This window comes from Sparus aurata, chromosome 4, assembly GCF_900880675.1.
Source record: "Sparus aurata chromosome 4, fSpaAur1.1, whole genome shotgun sequence".
Taxonomy (NCBI): domain Eukaryota; kingdom Metazoa; phylum Chordata; class Actinopteri; order Spariformes; family Sparidae; genus Sparus; species Sparus aurata.
In genome coordinates, this window is record NC_044190.1 from 27,977,305 (window position 1) to 27,993,305 (window position 16,001).

The 16,001-nt window shown below is 43.2% G+C and overlaps 1 protein-coding gene across 2 annotated transcripts in view; it reads right to left on the minus strand.

Moving 5' to 3' along the window:
- Positions 1-3,875, minus strand: part of mafa (MAF bZIP transcription factor a) — an 88,147-nt gene extending 84,272 nt beyond the window's left edge. The window contains exons 1-2 of one of the 2 annotated variants that reach the window (XM_030414557.1): positions 2,433-3,875; positions 181-1,774 (exon numbers count right to left, since the gene is read on the minus strand). In XM_030414557.1, coding sequence (XP_030270417.1) covers positions 1,744-1,774; positions 2,433-3,400 — 999 coding nt within the window. In that variant the 5' untranslated portion in view covers positions 3,401-3,875 and the 3' untranslated portion in view covers positions 181-1,743. Of the gene's footprint in view, positions 1-180; positions 1,775-2,432 lie in introns of those variants that run through there. The other variant, XM_030414558.1, reaches the window with a different exon arrangement.
- Between the last annotated feature and the right edge of the window lie 12,126 nt (positions 3,876-16,001).

Below are 16,001 nucleotides of genomic sequence, written 5' to 3' on the forward strand. Positions count from 1 at the left end.
CCGTCATTGAGTGCTGAAGCTGAAACAGGGGCAGCAGCGAATATGAAGTGTGAAAATGTAGTGCAGTTAATCTCCATCATGTTCTGAGTCCACCTCCACTCAGTTTCAACCACAACAGCAGAAAAAAAAAACAAAAAAAAACTGTCAGAACAAGTCGAAATGAAAAAAGTGAGAAGCTTATTGAAGACAATTACATACATTTATTGCATATCATTTAATCGTATGAAATGAAAAAACAAAAAAACGAGCACATATGAACATCACATATGGTTAGTGAGTGAAATAATTTTGCACAGCAAAATATATATATACTATATATATAAGATGAAAGCTTAATTAACATACTCTCAAGGATTTATTGGCGAATGGGTCTCTCTCCCCTCGTGGGTTTCTTTTTCTTTTTTTGTACATGCAGGGTGTCAATCCCTGACGATCTAACAATGTCCAGACATCATCGATTATAATAATAATTGTTATTGCTTTGCAAAAATATCGAGTTCGTGTGAGACAACACAACAACAGCCTCTCCTCAGAAAACGTCACGATCAGGTCTAAACAGAGAGTCAAACTTTACCTTTTTCTTGAGCTGCGGAGCATGAAAACCAACATGTCCTTTAACTTCCACATTTAATTACAGGCGAGAATCTTTTTTTTTTTTTTTTTTTTCATTTTATCTCTTTTAGTGCATTTCAGTCCAAAACCACCCCCCCTCCCCCTCCCCCCCGAAGAGCATGGCAATTTGAGTAGGATCACCTCCAACGATACTTGTTCTCTCTCTCTCTCTTTTTTTTTTTTTTTTTTGAAATAACAATAATGACATGTGTATCTCACACTTGTGTTTTTGAAGCACATGCTGCAAAAGAAAAGGAGAAAAAAAAAGCGCTGTTTATGCACTGCACAATACTGCTCATTGTAAGAACTGGAGCCGAGCCAATTTCTCTTAACACAATGTTAAAAAGATATTTTCTTTCCTGCAGCAGTCTCATCTGTATGATTCAACCTGTAGCACGTTGCAACTTTGCATTATAAAAAAAAACAAAAAACGTTGTACTTAAATTAAAACAAAAATGATTTTGTCAAATGCAGAGTGAAATATCTTTAAATAACAGTTATAGGCTTTTTAAAACAACAGGATAAACTTCCGGGGAAGGTTTGATTTCCTGAATATTGAAGTCTTTTTTTTTTCTTTCACACAACACACCCTCCTCCCCCTCAATCTCTCTCCCCCCTCCTCTCGCTCCCTCTCACAGGATCCCCGCCGATCAACTTCCATCAGGAATGCATAGCGCACTCACTCACTGCAGTCTAATGACAAGCCGATGGTGGTGGTGCACTTCAACGCAGCTGAAATGCACTTGTATAGATTACAATGGGTGGGTGGAGGAGGAGGAGGAGGGGGGGTGGTTGGAGGATTGGGAAGGAAGTCCTGTCACTTTTTTTTTTGTCGGCAAAAAATAATAATAATAATAATAAAAGTGAGGAGGCCATAAAATGAAGTATGAAGAATGCCATGCTGGAGTCATCCGACAAAAAGAGGACCATCTTCAAGCACAGAAAGGGAAAAAAACAAACAAAAAAAACCCCATACATGTCCAGCATGCAGGGCAGTTTAATAACACATCTCTTTAGAAAAAACAACAACAACAAAAAAAACAATGAATAGTTTGTCGTGAATATAGTCTTTTTTTTCTTTTTTTTCTTGTTGCTCAATAACAATAACAAGCAAAATGAGATGAGGTGGCGTCAAACGGGCAGGCTCGCAAATCCTCCAAGTCTGGCAGACAAAAAAAAAAAAAGAAGTAAAGTAAAAATAAAGACCAAAAACATATTGTCAATGGATGCAGGTTTGACAGGAATCTGTACACTGAGTTAAAAAGGTAAAATGATGAAACAATGAAAAAATATATCAGGGCAGGTTGATGAACTTCAGAGGCCTCCGCTCAGTGCTGGCATGCACACTTAGCACACTGCGGCATGAAGTTGGATCAACTCTCAAAAAAAAAAAAATTCATATTTGTTTTACTCAAGCACCGCAAATCTAATGAGCGACGATGAAAAAATAAAACAATCTCGACAGACAGGCTTATGCAGGATAAACTTGAGTGTGATAGCAAAAAGAAAAAAAAAGTGGATGAAAGTTTGTTTCTGAATGAGCCTCTCTGCGTAATGAAAAACACGGATGACAAAAGCTCCTCCAGATCTACAAAACAGTCGCAGACTTGAGCAAACTCTCGTTTTCAGAAAGAATGTATAAAATGAAAATGAAAACAAAAATCAAAAAAGAAAAAGTTGACAAATTAGTTCTTGGTCTAGGAGGCATTTGTGCCAAATGAAGAAGAAAAAAAAAGTATCATAATGAAAACTTTTTGTAAGCGGAGGTGAGTAACTCATCTGATATTCTTTCTTTTTTTCACGATAATGTCGAGACTCACATGAAAAACTCCGGGGATGAAGGGTTGTTGTCGCTGCTGGATCCATTTTCTCTGAAGCCGTTGCTGATGAGCTTCTCATACTTTTCTTTGTACGCGTCCCTCTCCCGGACCAGCCTGGAGATCTCCTGCTTTAGATGATCGACCTGCTGTATGAGTTGCGTCTTCTCTCCCTCCAGGACGTGCCGCTGCTGGACCCGCTTGTACCGGCAGGACTGCGCGTAGCCTCTGTTCTTTAGGGTCCTCCTCTTCTGTTTCAATCGGATCACTTCTTCCTTGCTGACCCCCCGTAGCTGCCGGTTGAGCTCCCGCACTGACATGGTGACCAGCTGCTCGTCCGAAAACCGATCATCCAAGCGCATGTGTGGGTGAATTGTCCCAGAAGTGCCGTTGGACTGGCCGCCGGGCGCCTGGTGGTGGCCGTTGCTGTGGTGGTGATGGTGGTGGTGGTGGTGCTGCCCTCCGTTCTGAGCGGCTGCCGCAGCGATGACTGCCGATACCACCGCCGCCGCGGACCCCATCTCTTCCCCGGCCATGGTGCCTCCTGCTCCGGCTGCGCCAGCAAACTGCTGGCCCCTGGCGTAGCCATCGAAGGACTGGAGCTGGTGGCTGCTGTTGATCAGCGCCTCGACTGCGTCTTCGGGGCTGAAGCCCAGCGCCTCTGGATTCAACTGCTGTTGATAACCGGACATCCAGTAGAAATCCTCTATGTGTGTCTTCTGCTCGCTCCCCGAGCCCGGACTGGGTGCCGAGAAGCTTGGGGAAGGGGGCACCGAGCTGCACGGCGTGCTCATCGGGGTGGAAGACAAGGATCCCCCGGCGATAAGGCGACTGCACTGGCTGATGTTGCGATCGGGCTCCACCGGCTCCTTTTTCACTTCAAACTTCATCAGATCGAAGTCATTAACATATTCCATGGCCAGGGGACTGGTGGGCAGGTCGGAGTTGCTCATTGCCAGCTCTGATGCCATCCTCTTGCTGCTGACAGTCCTCCAAACGGGGTGAAGCGCAGCTGTCAAACTGGGTTGGTTGGGAAGGACGTGAGCCAGTTTGATTTTTAAAAAAGCGTTTGTCTTGAAACTGGAAAAAAAACGAGCTTTTTCTTTTTCAGCGTCCCTTCTTTTGCAGCCGCGGACTTGCAGGCGCGTCAGAGTAGTTTTTTCTTTGCAGAGTCTATTGCACAGACACACCAGTGCCGCGCACACGAGTAGCGGAGTCCTTTTTCAGCATGTGAAATTCGGCGGTTTTGTATTTCAAACATTTAACACTTTACGGTTTCCTCATGGAGACATTGCGCAACCGGAGAGAGAGACATAAGGAGTGAGACAGAGAGGGTGAGAGAGAGAGACACACAGAGAGAGAGAGAGAGAGAGAGAGAGGAGCCGATAGTAAATGGAGTGAATACAGCCTCGCACGTTATAAGCCGCTGACTGGTGGGGCGATTTTTTAGAGGGATCACACAGCAGATGAGTTTAAGAGCATTGTAGCCGCCCTGACGTCAGGCTGGGAAAGGGAAATTGACTCGGACGAAGAGCCAATCGGGTCGCACACTCCACAGCTAATTAACATATTAGTGAAGCCCACAGAAACAAAACTTTTTTCTTTTTTCTTTTTTTTTGCGCAACTGTCAGAGGCCATCAGCTGACTGTCAGCCGGGACACGGGACTCGCAAAAGACGGGCTGTCATTTTAAATCCAGCAACTCCGACACCGAGCGAAAACCTTTTTTGTTTTTGTTTTTTGTTTTACTCCCTTGTTGTTTTTAACCCGTTTTGGACGCGAGTGGAGAGGAGAAGCGTGCGCGCTTTGGAAAAGTCACCAACGATGCGTTGCTTGAGAGAAGAGAGAGAGAGAGCAAAGAAACAGAAGAGGAAATGAAATAAATGCAGATTCAAGTTTGAAAAAACAAGAGAGAATTTAACTGTTTTCATCTGCACGATACTTAATTTCACATCCTTTTATTTTTTTTTCTCCTCCTGATTTGAACGCACACATGTCGTCTCTCCTGCAGAAATCACTCATCTGCATGCCCGCGACTCGCGTTTTTATTTTTTATTTCACATCAAATGTAACAGTGTGCAGCACATGCGAGGTGTGTGCGCGACGTTGAGTGGCAACTTCGCACAGCTGACTGCACATGTGAACGGCTGATTTGAGGAGATTTCTCATTCTGCCTCCGCGACGGCTCCATGTTTTTAAAACTCAACACTGCCACCTTTTGGACACGCTCGTGCATGGGATCCACCCCCTACCCTCTCTTTTTTTCAATCACTGTGAATATCCACACACACACACACACACACACACAGAAGCACACACATTTAAAATAAAGACAGAAGAGGAGGCTTCATAAAGCGATGGAGGCTGTTTTTCTGTGGGTTTCAGAGGGTTGTTATGTAAGAATAAGTCGAACCTGTGCTGGAGGAGTCGGTGGACGTGGGTGCCCAGTGGAACCCAGTGTTCCATCCAGACTGATATTATGATCCCGCAGCCATAAAACAATCACTTTATCTGTGTGTTGGCACAGGCACAGTGGAGTCATATAAACAACACTTGTACCTTGCACTTTATCTCAGTTCAGAGGTCTCCCACTTGTTAATTGACTCGTGTACCAGCGGTAACATGACGCAGTCTGGGTATCATCATGGATTTCCTGTATGACTGTGTGTCCTGTGTGCAGCTTCAAGAGTTTTAAAGGGCCGCTGCGTACATTTTGGAGAAGAAACAGAAACTTAGAATTTGTTAATATTCACAATGAGGTGATAACACAAACTCAGACGTATTTATCTTTTCAAAAGCTGAATAAACAAGCTGTGCTCAGGGTCCCCAGAAGCCAGAAAGGTGGCAGGGTCCGCCACTCATAAACATAAGTACAACAGTGTGAAACTGTGTTGTCCTTGAAGGTCAGTTTTGTTTATTCAGTTCAGTCAGTCGGTTTGTTAAGGCATTAAAATCAGTCCACAAAGATCTTTTCTCTCCCCCTATCAAAATGTCTTCCCATAACTACAAAGCACACATTTAACCACGTGGATCAGAAACTGTAAAGAATATGAGTTCAAGTGAATGTTTTTACCGCAGCCTGAGGATGAACGCACCCTTGTGATGCTTTTCTCAACAAAATTATTTTTTCTATTTATTTTTTTTTTATCTCTTTACAGAACAGACAACTTAGTTCACAGCTGCTGTGAAGTGATAATGACGCGCACACGGATTCAGCAGAAGGTTCTTAATACAATGTTAATTTATTCATTTCCATTCCCGTGCATTAACCTGAATTCATCAGCAAGGACGACTGCGGGATTTATTTCGCCACTATTGTATCTACATTAATGGCAAAATGCAATTAACAAGATGACAAATGGCAGTTTACCCATTCAATAATAATGCAATTTGTTTGGGATAACACTGATGTAAACTACACCCAGGCTCGGTCTCGCCAGTTTTTTTGCCCGAGTGTTGATTTCTTTTGTGGCCTCTCTTGACATGCTGCTGACAAATAACCATTTCTTTCCTGTGACAAAAGCCTATAATCATAGTCTGTCGCTCTCTCTCTCTCACTCCCTCCAAGTGTATGATCTCATCGTTGCGACGATTTTGTATTTTTAGATTCCTGGGTGCACACTATTTAATGATAGGCCAAATCAGTCACGTCCCCGCTGCCAAAAGCTGTGGAAGATGATCCTGCCAATCAGCCAGATATTTTCACAACCAGAAGGAGTTCAACACGCTGCTGCAGTCGTCCAAAACTGCAGCTGAGATAAGATCCTTAAGTCGCTTCTGTTTTTAAATTGAATGGAAACATGCTTTTTCTGTTTTGTTTTTTTCGTGTGGCTGTGTCTTGTCTTAAGTGCAGTGAAAGTATGAAGCGCAGTTAACCGAATGCACAGATATCATTGCCAGTTACTGAATGTTCTCCTGAGGGGATAAATGGACGATTCTGCTCGCAGACTTGCGCGTGTGGCTCAAAACAAAAACTCAAATAGAACCCCATTGTTTCTATTTCCATTCTGTTGCCTTGTCATCTGTTTGGGCTTACCTGTTCACGGGAAGGCACAGCAGTGGCCCGTCCCCCGGGGTACAGTCACAGCAGAGCGAGACTAATACACAAACGAAGGGAGAGCTCATTAGTCATGACAGAAGAAAGTGGCGGACCTAATTTAGCTGCTTTTGTGCCTTTGAAGTTATTGATGATGCAGAGCTGAGAGGGATCTACGTGGAGAGGAGAGGGTCCGCTGTTGGGGAGAACTTTTTTCCCAAACCAGGAAGGACGACGGTACGAGGTGGAAGAGCAGCATGGGTCGTCCCGCTAAGATGTGCAAACGTTACGACATGGTTTAAAGAGTCAAAACCGGAGGACTTCCAACCAAATCACTTGAATGAATGTTGGTATTGTAGGGTTACGCGAGGGATGGAAATGTATAAACGCTATCTTTACATTTCGACTTGACCTTTTCCGTTTTTAAACTTTGCTTAAAGTCTGGTGAGGTTTAAGCACTTTGTTAGGGTTAGGAAGAGATTATGCTTCGGGTTAAAATACCTGGTGTTATTGACGCAAACATGGCAGGAAAACGTGCCGATGTCGTGTTAAAAACGTCTGCATTTGTTGCCGCTGCAAAATGTCCCGATGGTTGCTAATTGCTCCGTTTTGTTGGTTGAAAAGGGAAGTAAGCGACAGTCTGGCACGGCGGTTGAACAGCGATCTTGTATGGCTGTCCACCACCTAATCCTGGTAAGAAAAAGTCAGCCCGTATACATGTAATCCGAACATAATATGATACGTTTTGTAGAACTGTAGATATGATACGTATGAAACATACACATTTATCGTATCTGTGGTTTAAATGATGTACTTTGCCTGCCTTTTATTCTGGCGAATGGGCTCGGATTTTTAAACCACGCGTACCGATACGCGTATTTAAAAGCAGTGTGTCAACTATAAGACTGAATAACTCTTATCTCTGTAAAAACTGTAATCTCAATAATCTTTTGATTTGTAAATCCCAAATCATAAGAACGTTCTCAAGAGTTTCCCTCGATGCCATTACTGCCCATTTCAAACGGGCCAACAAGCCCCTTGTTTACTGTATTTTAAAAAGACAAAAGATGTCTTGTAAAAAAAAAAAAACAGAATGCATTGTATACATTTATTTTCAGTGTGATGTTGTTGTGTTTTGAAATGGTGTGGGCTTAGTCTAAGAAATCCCTTTCCTTCCAGATTCTCGTTAGCTTATTGATTTAAACGGTATATCATTGGCAGAGGTCTTTCAGTGACGAGTGCTAACGTCCCCCTTCACGCACTCACAGGTCCTCACTGTAAGCACCCTCATGGTAACTTTGCGAGTGCTCAGGGCTGTCCCAATGCAATAAGCAACTCTTTGTGCATACTTCTGCAGGAGGCTGCAGACTTTTTAGGAAAATGCAAAGCATTGAGACATTACAGTGGCGAAGACCCATGTTTTATTCTACAGTAGACCAGCACACGGACTGATATGACAATATGCTTTAAACAGCAGACCAGACAGTGAGTTTGAAAATTCAAAATCATTTCCTTGTGTTCTCCCGTCTCGGTAAAACAAATGAACATAGGAGGAAGTCAGGATTATATGCCGTCAAATATACAAAACAAATTAAACTGTCTTTAAAGTTTGTAGAGATACGCAAGTAAATCTGTCAGTAGCCCAGAATGATCTTCTCAGGAAGCACTTTAAAATGTAAACAAATTCAGTCCTTTAACCTGAAGTCAGAACTGACGTAACAGCTTGTCATTTAGATCAGAGTATTAGCGTTGTTGTCGGAGAGAGTTTGTCTGTTTCTGGTGAGTGATAGAGGCGCCTGAGTGGAAAGAGCAGAGGTCACTGAGTTGTTTGCTGTATGTCTGTTGGACTGTGTGTGTAAGTCAGTGTGTGTGTGTGTGTGTGTTTGTGTGTAGGGTGGGGGGTTGCTCGGTTCCAGACAGGGCTGGATAAGGCCATCTAATCAGCCTCTTTGCATTCCAACACTAACCTGAGCACTATGACTGTATCCGTGTCTGCATTGGTGAATACCTGGAAGCTGATAGCGCCTGCAAACGCACGGGCCGTGTGGGCTTTTAAATGTGACAAAAACACTTTGTTTGAGTGCTGCTTTTTCGACTTTTAAAAATGAAGACGACGGAAACACTATCCGTGCTTGACATCTCCGCCATTGTGAGGAGCCTTGTGTTGCTCCCAGGGCGATGCACTTCCATCAACAGTTTAGTGAGAAACAACAAAGCTGGAATATCAATTTTCACTCCACCAACAGAATGTGGGCACAGCCATGTCATAATTACCTTAATCCATTAGTCAGAAGGAGGGTGAGGCTGAGGAGGGTGCGACAGAGGACAGAGCAGACAAAACAAGGTCAACAGGAGAGCAGAGCTGTAGTCTGAGTTGGATTCTGGATGGCCTCTGTGACACTGGCGGAAAGTATTTGGTGGCCTACAGCTAGTGCGACTGCGGACCAAGAGCGGGGTGAGCTTGTACCAGCTCTGTTGCTCGATGGCGAAGGGACCAGCAGTAAACCTGTGAATGTGTTACAACGCTGTGAACGGCGACAGTCACACGTGTTTTTCCAGACTGTCTCAGCGTCACATGACCGGGTGTGGCACAGAGTTCCGAGGTCAAAATCTCTCCTATTTACCCCACTTGAATATTTGTCAAGGAAAATAACGCGGCTGCTAATTAATACTGCGCGGCCACTGGATGTAGGCTGCACTCCTGGTCACCACACGTAGAGTAATCGAAGTCGACTTGGTCAATATTGCGCAAGAGCTGGCAGAGCGGCTTGCATATTAGCCATAATTACATCCACATGAGCATAATGTATTGGTTTACTGTCATGTGTAAAGTTAATGTGTACAGCAATTTAATGGTATATTAACCGTTGGATAGCTTTCCGGGCTTATCTCCTTTAGATGTCCTCGGTGCGTCCATGCGACTTAGACTTTCATCTGTGTATGTGTGTGTGTGTGCATGTGTGTGCATGAGTGTGCCTGTTTACCTGTGTGTCTTTATGTATGCCAGTGGGTGTGTGTGGATGCATGCATTTGTATGTTTGTTGTGAGCATCTTAGCATAACAAGTACTCACGCTGCAATGACAGAGTTTTCTACCAGACTAAACAAAGTTATACATTACATGATAACTAATTGAGTCAATCCTGAGAGACATGTTTTGGAGGGCAACCATACATTTTTTTTTTTTTTCAACTGCATCATTGTTTTTGCATGACACATTCGCTGTTTTCAAGCAGCGCTATACAGAAAAGAACAAAATATGTTGAGCGCAAAAGTGAATGAGCGCAAATACCTGGCATTTGTACATTTGTACTGTCCAGTATTCACCATGTAGACTGCCATCGGCTCAGCGAATAGAATGACATTCACCGATAGCACCGGCTGATGTTTATCTGTTGTGTTGCATCATTTTTTTGCGCTGGCACGTTCATGAGCTTCTGCCATCAGTTTGTAAGGCTATGTAAGAGCTAAAAGGTTCTAAAGAAAGAATCTGTCCTTAAAGGATGTTTCAGCAGCGTGATGAAAAGTCGCGCTCTTTCAAAGATGGTGGAATGAATGACTTTAAAACAGCTCCGCCCTTTTTCTATCATGGGAATTCCTTTGTTTCGCTGTTCCAAAAGGGAGAATGACCACAAGACCATTAAACACCCATCAATATCAGCTTCAACATTCGGCCAATTTGTAATTTGGGAATTCACAAATTTGCTTTAATCATTAACATTATGTTGCCAACACTTCTCTCTGACAGTGGCTAAACCAATTATTAAAAAATGTATCATTAGTATCAGGGATTTTCTACTGGCTTGCATCAGATTTTACTCTTGTGCCTTCCTCCTGTCTAAACAGGGCCAATAGGAATTGCAGCAATGTATGCAGGAGTAGTCACCAGCTACGCAAGTCTCTGGCCGGTCTCTAGCTTCCACCCCCAGCTACTCCTTTTGCCCTTGAGCTACTGTATCCTGGAACTGACACGAGCAAAAAAAAAGTTTTCTCAATTACAGAGAGCAAACACGCTAATTGCAGCAGAGCTCCAAAGGCTTTATCATAGTAAAACTCTCTGCCCCGTCCTCTGTTGTTGAGCAGAAGAAAATGAGCAGAATAAAGGAAACGTGTGGTGAGTTTGTGTGTATGGGGGTGGGGGGGTGGTAGTGGTGGAAGATAACACACTAACCACATGTCCACACACACAGTATGTTAACAGATAATCACACTCACCTGATGTGTTGTTTTTGCCGTTGTGTAACTTGCGGCTATTACCTTATCTGCCATGTTCTGTGTCATTCCTCATCTGTTACATGGTCATTCCGCCGGGCTTAATGAGAGCACCCCCTTCATCGTTTCCAGCACAGCGTTTGTCAAACAGCCAATACAGGCTATTGACTCGCTGGAGGACAGGAGTGATGGCTGTCGGCCTAAACCACAGTTTCATAAAAGCCTCGGAATTTCAAGATTCTCTCAGAAAATGAGGGTAACGCCGTAATTTTTAGGAGGGTAATAACTTTGTTTTTTCAGTTCGTCACACAGATCACCGCTCAGTGATCCTCCTGGTGACGACTCATCATGTGCTCTTCTGATGTCACAGATATCTCTGATCAACAGCTCGAATCACGCCCCCCCCTCAACACTAACAAGTAAATAAAAACGCACAAGCAGACGCAGTGACACAAAGATGCTCCCAAATGTATGCACGGCTACACAAATGCACATAAGGGGACACACATGCGCATGCTCATTGCCTAATGAGAGATTTTTCTGACCTTTCTTCATGTACCCCTGGAGAATATTGATGAATCCCCTTTTAAAAATAACTCTCGCCTTGTAGGGTCATTAAATGATTTACAGTTATTTCACCAACACATAATTATTACATTTATTATGTTGGACTGTACAGGGTTGGGCCATTGTCGTAGAAGAAGGTAGACCTTTTAGAACACAATGGAGGCGATTAAAAGTTTATTTTACTCTGCACTTATGTTCCACTCTGAAGTTAACATCACAGGAGTTTACAGCTTTCCTGAGCGGTACATAAACCACTGTGAGTGTAAACCTGTAGCATTTACTCTGCATTGTCAGATTGGTGAAAGGAAGCTCTTTTTGAGGAGAAGGAGAGGACACAAAGTTTTAAGCGTTGGCTCAGGCCGTTTACGTTTAACTTTCCCATAATGTCCTGCAACTTTAAAAGATCTGCTACTGAATTTCAGCCATTTCTAATTGTAGGATTTGCACTGACATTTCAAATCTTTATGACCTTTACGAGGAAAACCTTTGTCACGACGAAACGTGAGTGGATGAATTTTGTCCCCTCCCAGATCATTCCCATTACCCGTGTCAAATCCGACACATGAGCTAAGTAATCACAGGTAATGTCACATTTGGTCTTGTGGCAAGACGACTAATCACCGCATTCCAATGACAAGGTTTTGGAATTATTCTAATCAGAGCCATCTCTGGCCTGTAAATGTGCCTTGCTTGCTTGCACTGTGCTGCCAATGTCATAACCAGTATTATTAAGGCCTATATCTTCTCAATTATTACACAGCTAAGCTGGTTAAAATGTCATCTGACTGTGATTGTGAGCAAGGCCCTTCAAACACTCCCAGTGGGTGAGGCTCTTAATGTTCATCTGAGCCCCCGCGTTGAGCGCCCGGCATTAAAAAGACCCGACTGAAGCCCAAATGAAGATGATTTAAATGAAGTCATTTGAGGAACATTTAATTACCATTGGAGCGTAATTGAATGTTTCTCTGAAGTGCTGAGTGACTCCTAATGAAATGAGAAAAGGCTGGGGAGGAGATACTGACGAGGCTGTGCACAGATGCTGATAGTCTGGCCTGTTGTCAGCCTAGAGGACGGATGAAACGATCACAGAAGCATCTACTGGATGAATACAAATCCATCACGGATAAATTGGCCTCGACATTGCATTTTTACATTTTTTCAAAGCCTGGTGATCCTCCAAATTCAGTTCAGTTCTTTTTTTTTTTTTTTTTTTAATGAGTCGCTCCAAATATAGTTGGGGACTGGGAGCAATAGTCATGCAGAATCCCATTCAAAGTTAATGAATTCTCACATTTAAAGGGAAACTCTGCCAATTTTACACATTACAATAAGTTTACAGGTTTTGCTGAGCACTAGTTCATATGGGAAAGAAGTAGTATAAAGCCTTTTTAATGGCTCTCTAAATTCCCTCCGGTGATGTCACTCAGTGCTAGTTGCATTGTGGGTAATATAGGCACCAGGATTTGAAAAAGCAGTCTGGCATGGCGCTCCTGTACAACTGTTGGACAGCTTAAAAACAAATGATCAAAATCCATACAACAGAACCAGAGATATCCCCTTTATGGGTGCCTACATTACCCACAATGCAACTTAGCCACTGGGTGACATGAATGGAGGGCAATTTATCAGATTATATAGAGCATCCTGTGGAGTCACAAAAGGCTTTGTACTGCTTTTTTCACATATGCAGAAGTACTCCCCGAGACATGTCAACACACTTTAAAGTCTAAAATTGGAGATGTCAGTGTGGAGATGGATGAGTGGGGTTGGAGTTACATAGGTGAGTGAGGGATGAGGCGGTATTTACAGGGCAGGTGTGCTGCTTGGCCAATAAAAATCCCCCTTCCTCTGGACACACGTTGTTAAGCCGAGGCTGCTATTGGCCCCGCCGTTACAGCCTGCATATTTCATGACCTTTGGAAATTCCCACATCGCAACATCCTCACACCTGCACCATCCATTACAGAGAATCTCCCTCTCCCGCTGCCTTCTCGCTTTGTATTTGGGCACGTGTTTAAGGGGAAGCGAGTGACAGCAAGCGCCTCCACATGTGCATGCAAGTAAATATGTGTCAGTCTTTACGAGTGGCAAGAAGCAGCAGCTGCTCCCCTCCACTAGAAGTGTGCAAAGGCCTCAAGGCAGAAGATGGCAAACAAATCTACCCTTTAGCATCTTGAAGCGAAACTGTCAAAACAAAAGATACAGACAGAATATTTAAAAGCCAGAATCCTAATGATCTGTCGCAACCCCACTCTCCGCCTCACCTCCCGTCTCTGCCGAGCTGTTTTCTGAGAGAGAGCCGAGCTCGTCGATGTTTGTTAAAGTCTATTTTGTATTTGCAATGGGGCTTCGGCATAAAGCAAGCGGAAACTGGTTGGTTAAATGCTGGTGACGCTATTATAAGGTTAAATCTAGAGTATACAAGCCTGCAGTTTGTATGGTGAGAGCATTTCCTGCAGAACAATGAGTCTCCAGGCCTGGCTGACAGAGACAGACACAGAGAGAGAGAGAAAGAGATAGAGATAGGGGGAGAGATAGTGAGGGAAATAGATAAAGAAAAAGAAAAAGAGAAAGAGAGAAAGAGAGAGATCATCGTTGCACAATATCTGCATTTGCGTCCATGCTGCTTGCCTGATAAACCTGATAAAGTTCACATTTCTTTAATTGCGAACACAACCCAGGCTGATGATTCTGAGTCAGTGTGATTATACGTCAGGACATCTTAATAACCCTTTTGCATCCTGCCTGCATGACCGTGCATACACGCACGCACTGTGCATGTAACCTCCTACTAGAATTACCAATACTCCGTCGTAATTATCTACATCTGATGGCAACTTTCATGAATAAAACCACAACTTTCCGAGTCTGACTCAGATGAGCAGGCTTGAGCGCTGCAGTGCCTGGCCTCTGCTAAACTTGGCCTACATTGGTGCACAGAGGCTACCACCAAATTGAAAAATCATCTGCCCACATTTGCATTTTTGTCAGCCTCAAGAGCAGCACTTGACATGCTATTATTTGATGAGTAACTTTTCCAAGCAGGCAAAACTGCAGAACTCACCTGCAGAAGTGTGTTTAAATGTTTGGGTATATTCAGTGTACAACCATTTTTTTGTTTGATCCCACTGATAATTATTTATTCTTGTTAAAAGAAAATACATTAAATAAGATAATTAAATGAAACTCTTCCTCCTCTGCTCTCCTCTCGCATATCCTGAATGGAAAGTGGTGCCGGTGGTTGGTGCTGAGTCTTCTGGCTCTAAAGCAAAAAGTTTATTTTTGAATTTTTCACTGACTGTTTAATCTGATAGGATAGTTATGATACCTTAAACACTGCAAACCAAGACTTCTGTTCCTTAAAAGGTCAGTCACTTGGCTGTAAAATCTCAGGTCCTCAAATTTGGAAAGATTCATTTATTACATTCATATTATATATAGCTATAGATAGCTGTTGACATGCTGCACGTCACTAAATATAGTTTGGTGTCTTCAAAGGTCAACACTATAGATTTGTAAAATGCAAAACCATTTCAGTGAAAAAGAAGCTGCTAGTTTTTTTTTTCCTTTTTAGTGTCCATAGGAGCGGAGAAATAGTCAGCACTACTATTATCCCAGGAACTTGGACTCTTGCCAACCATTGACTCGCTGTACTGAACCATACTCCATGCAGAAAGTAGATTTTGAGTGTGCCATACACAAGTCATATAGCAATATTAGTAATGTTCACCTTTGTAAATATGAGTAACCAACAACAGGTCAATGAGTAAATGACCAAATAAAGAACTTTGGACTTTGAGGCCGGCCACTGTTAAATGTCCTGTAGAAGTTAAAAGGCAGACAGCTTAAGAACTTTATCGCTTCACTATGTGTATCTACAGCCAGTAGTTTTACTGTAGCTGTTAAAAAGAAATCTGAGAGGCTACATCACATGTGGCAGGTCTTGATATCCGTAAGACAGATATTCAACTCAATGTCAGCACAAGCACATCCATAGCCTGACGCTATAAATGCGCAGACACTTAGAAACAAGTATACTATGCATATATACTATGAGAATTATCTTAATTCTCAAGATAGACATCACATGGTTGTTGTACATTCAGACCAGTCAGTCAAACGGCTCTCTGTGCTGGCAGCACTTCCCATGGCGACATAGGGACTAAATTGGCTAATAAAAGCTCATAATCTTAATTGTGGTCCGTGACTCCGGAGTTCTGGCGTTGGAGTGCACATGGACAATGACACCCAGTTGTCAGAGCACATCCTCTAACCGGGCTGACATTCCGAGCAGCAATTACAGCACCGGGCCCACCAATCCAGACCAGAACACCTACTCGACGAGCACAATGGGCATCACTGTTCACACACAAGGGCAACCCTCTTTGGACCCTCTTCATTCCTCTGTCCCCGTCTCCCCCCTCTGCTCCTGGTCCAATCTTGTTATTAATCTTAACTCGTTCATTAGAAGAATTCTCAGCCATCGCATGTTCTCACATTAATGCGATGGTCATGACAACAGGTCAGTCCCTGGTTGTGCTGCGGCCGGGGAGGACTCGGAATGCAATTGATGTGAGCTTCAGATTCTTAGTGTTTTTCTGAATGACTTTATGATGATTTGCCTACAGCGGCATCACATTTGCATGATTGTACTTTCCTGACACAATAAGGGAAGGCACATCTATATAGCCACGAAAGCATATGTAGCAATATACCAAACATGAAATTAGAGGGATGCAAAGTAATGTGAAGTAGACAC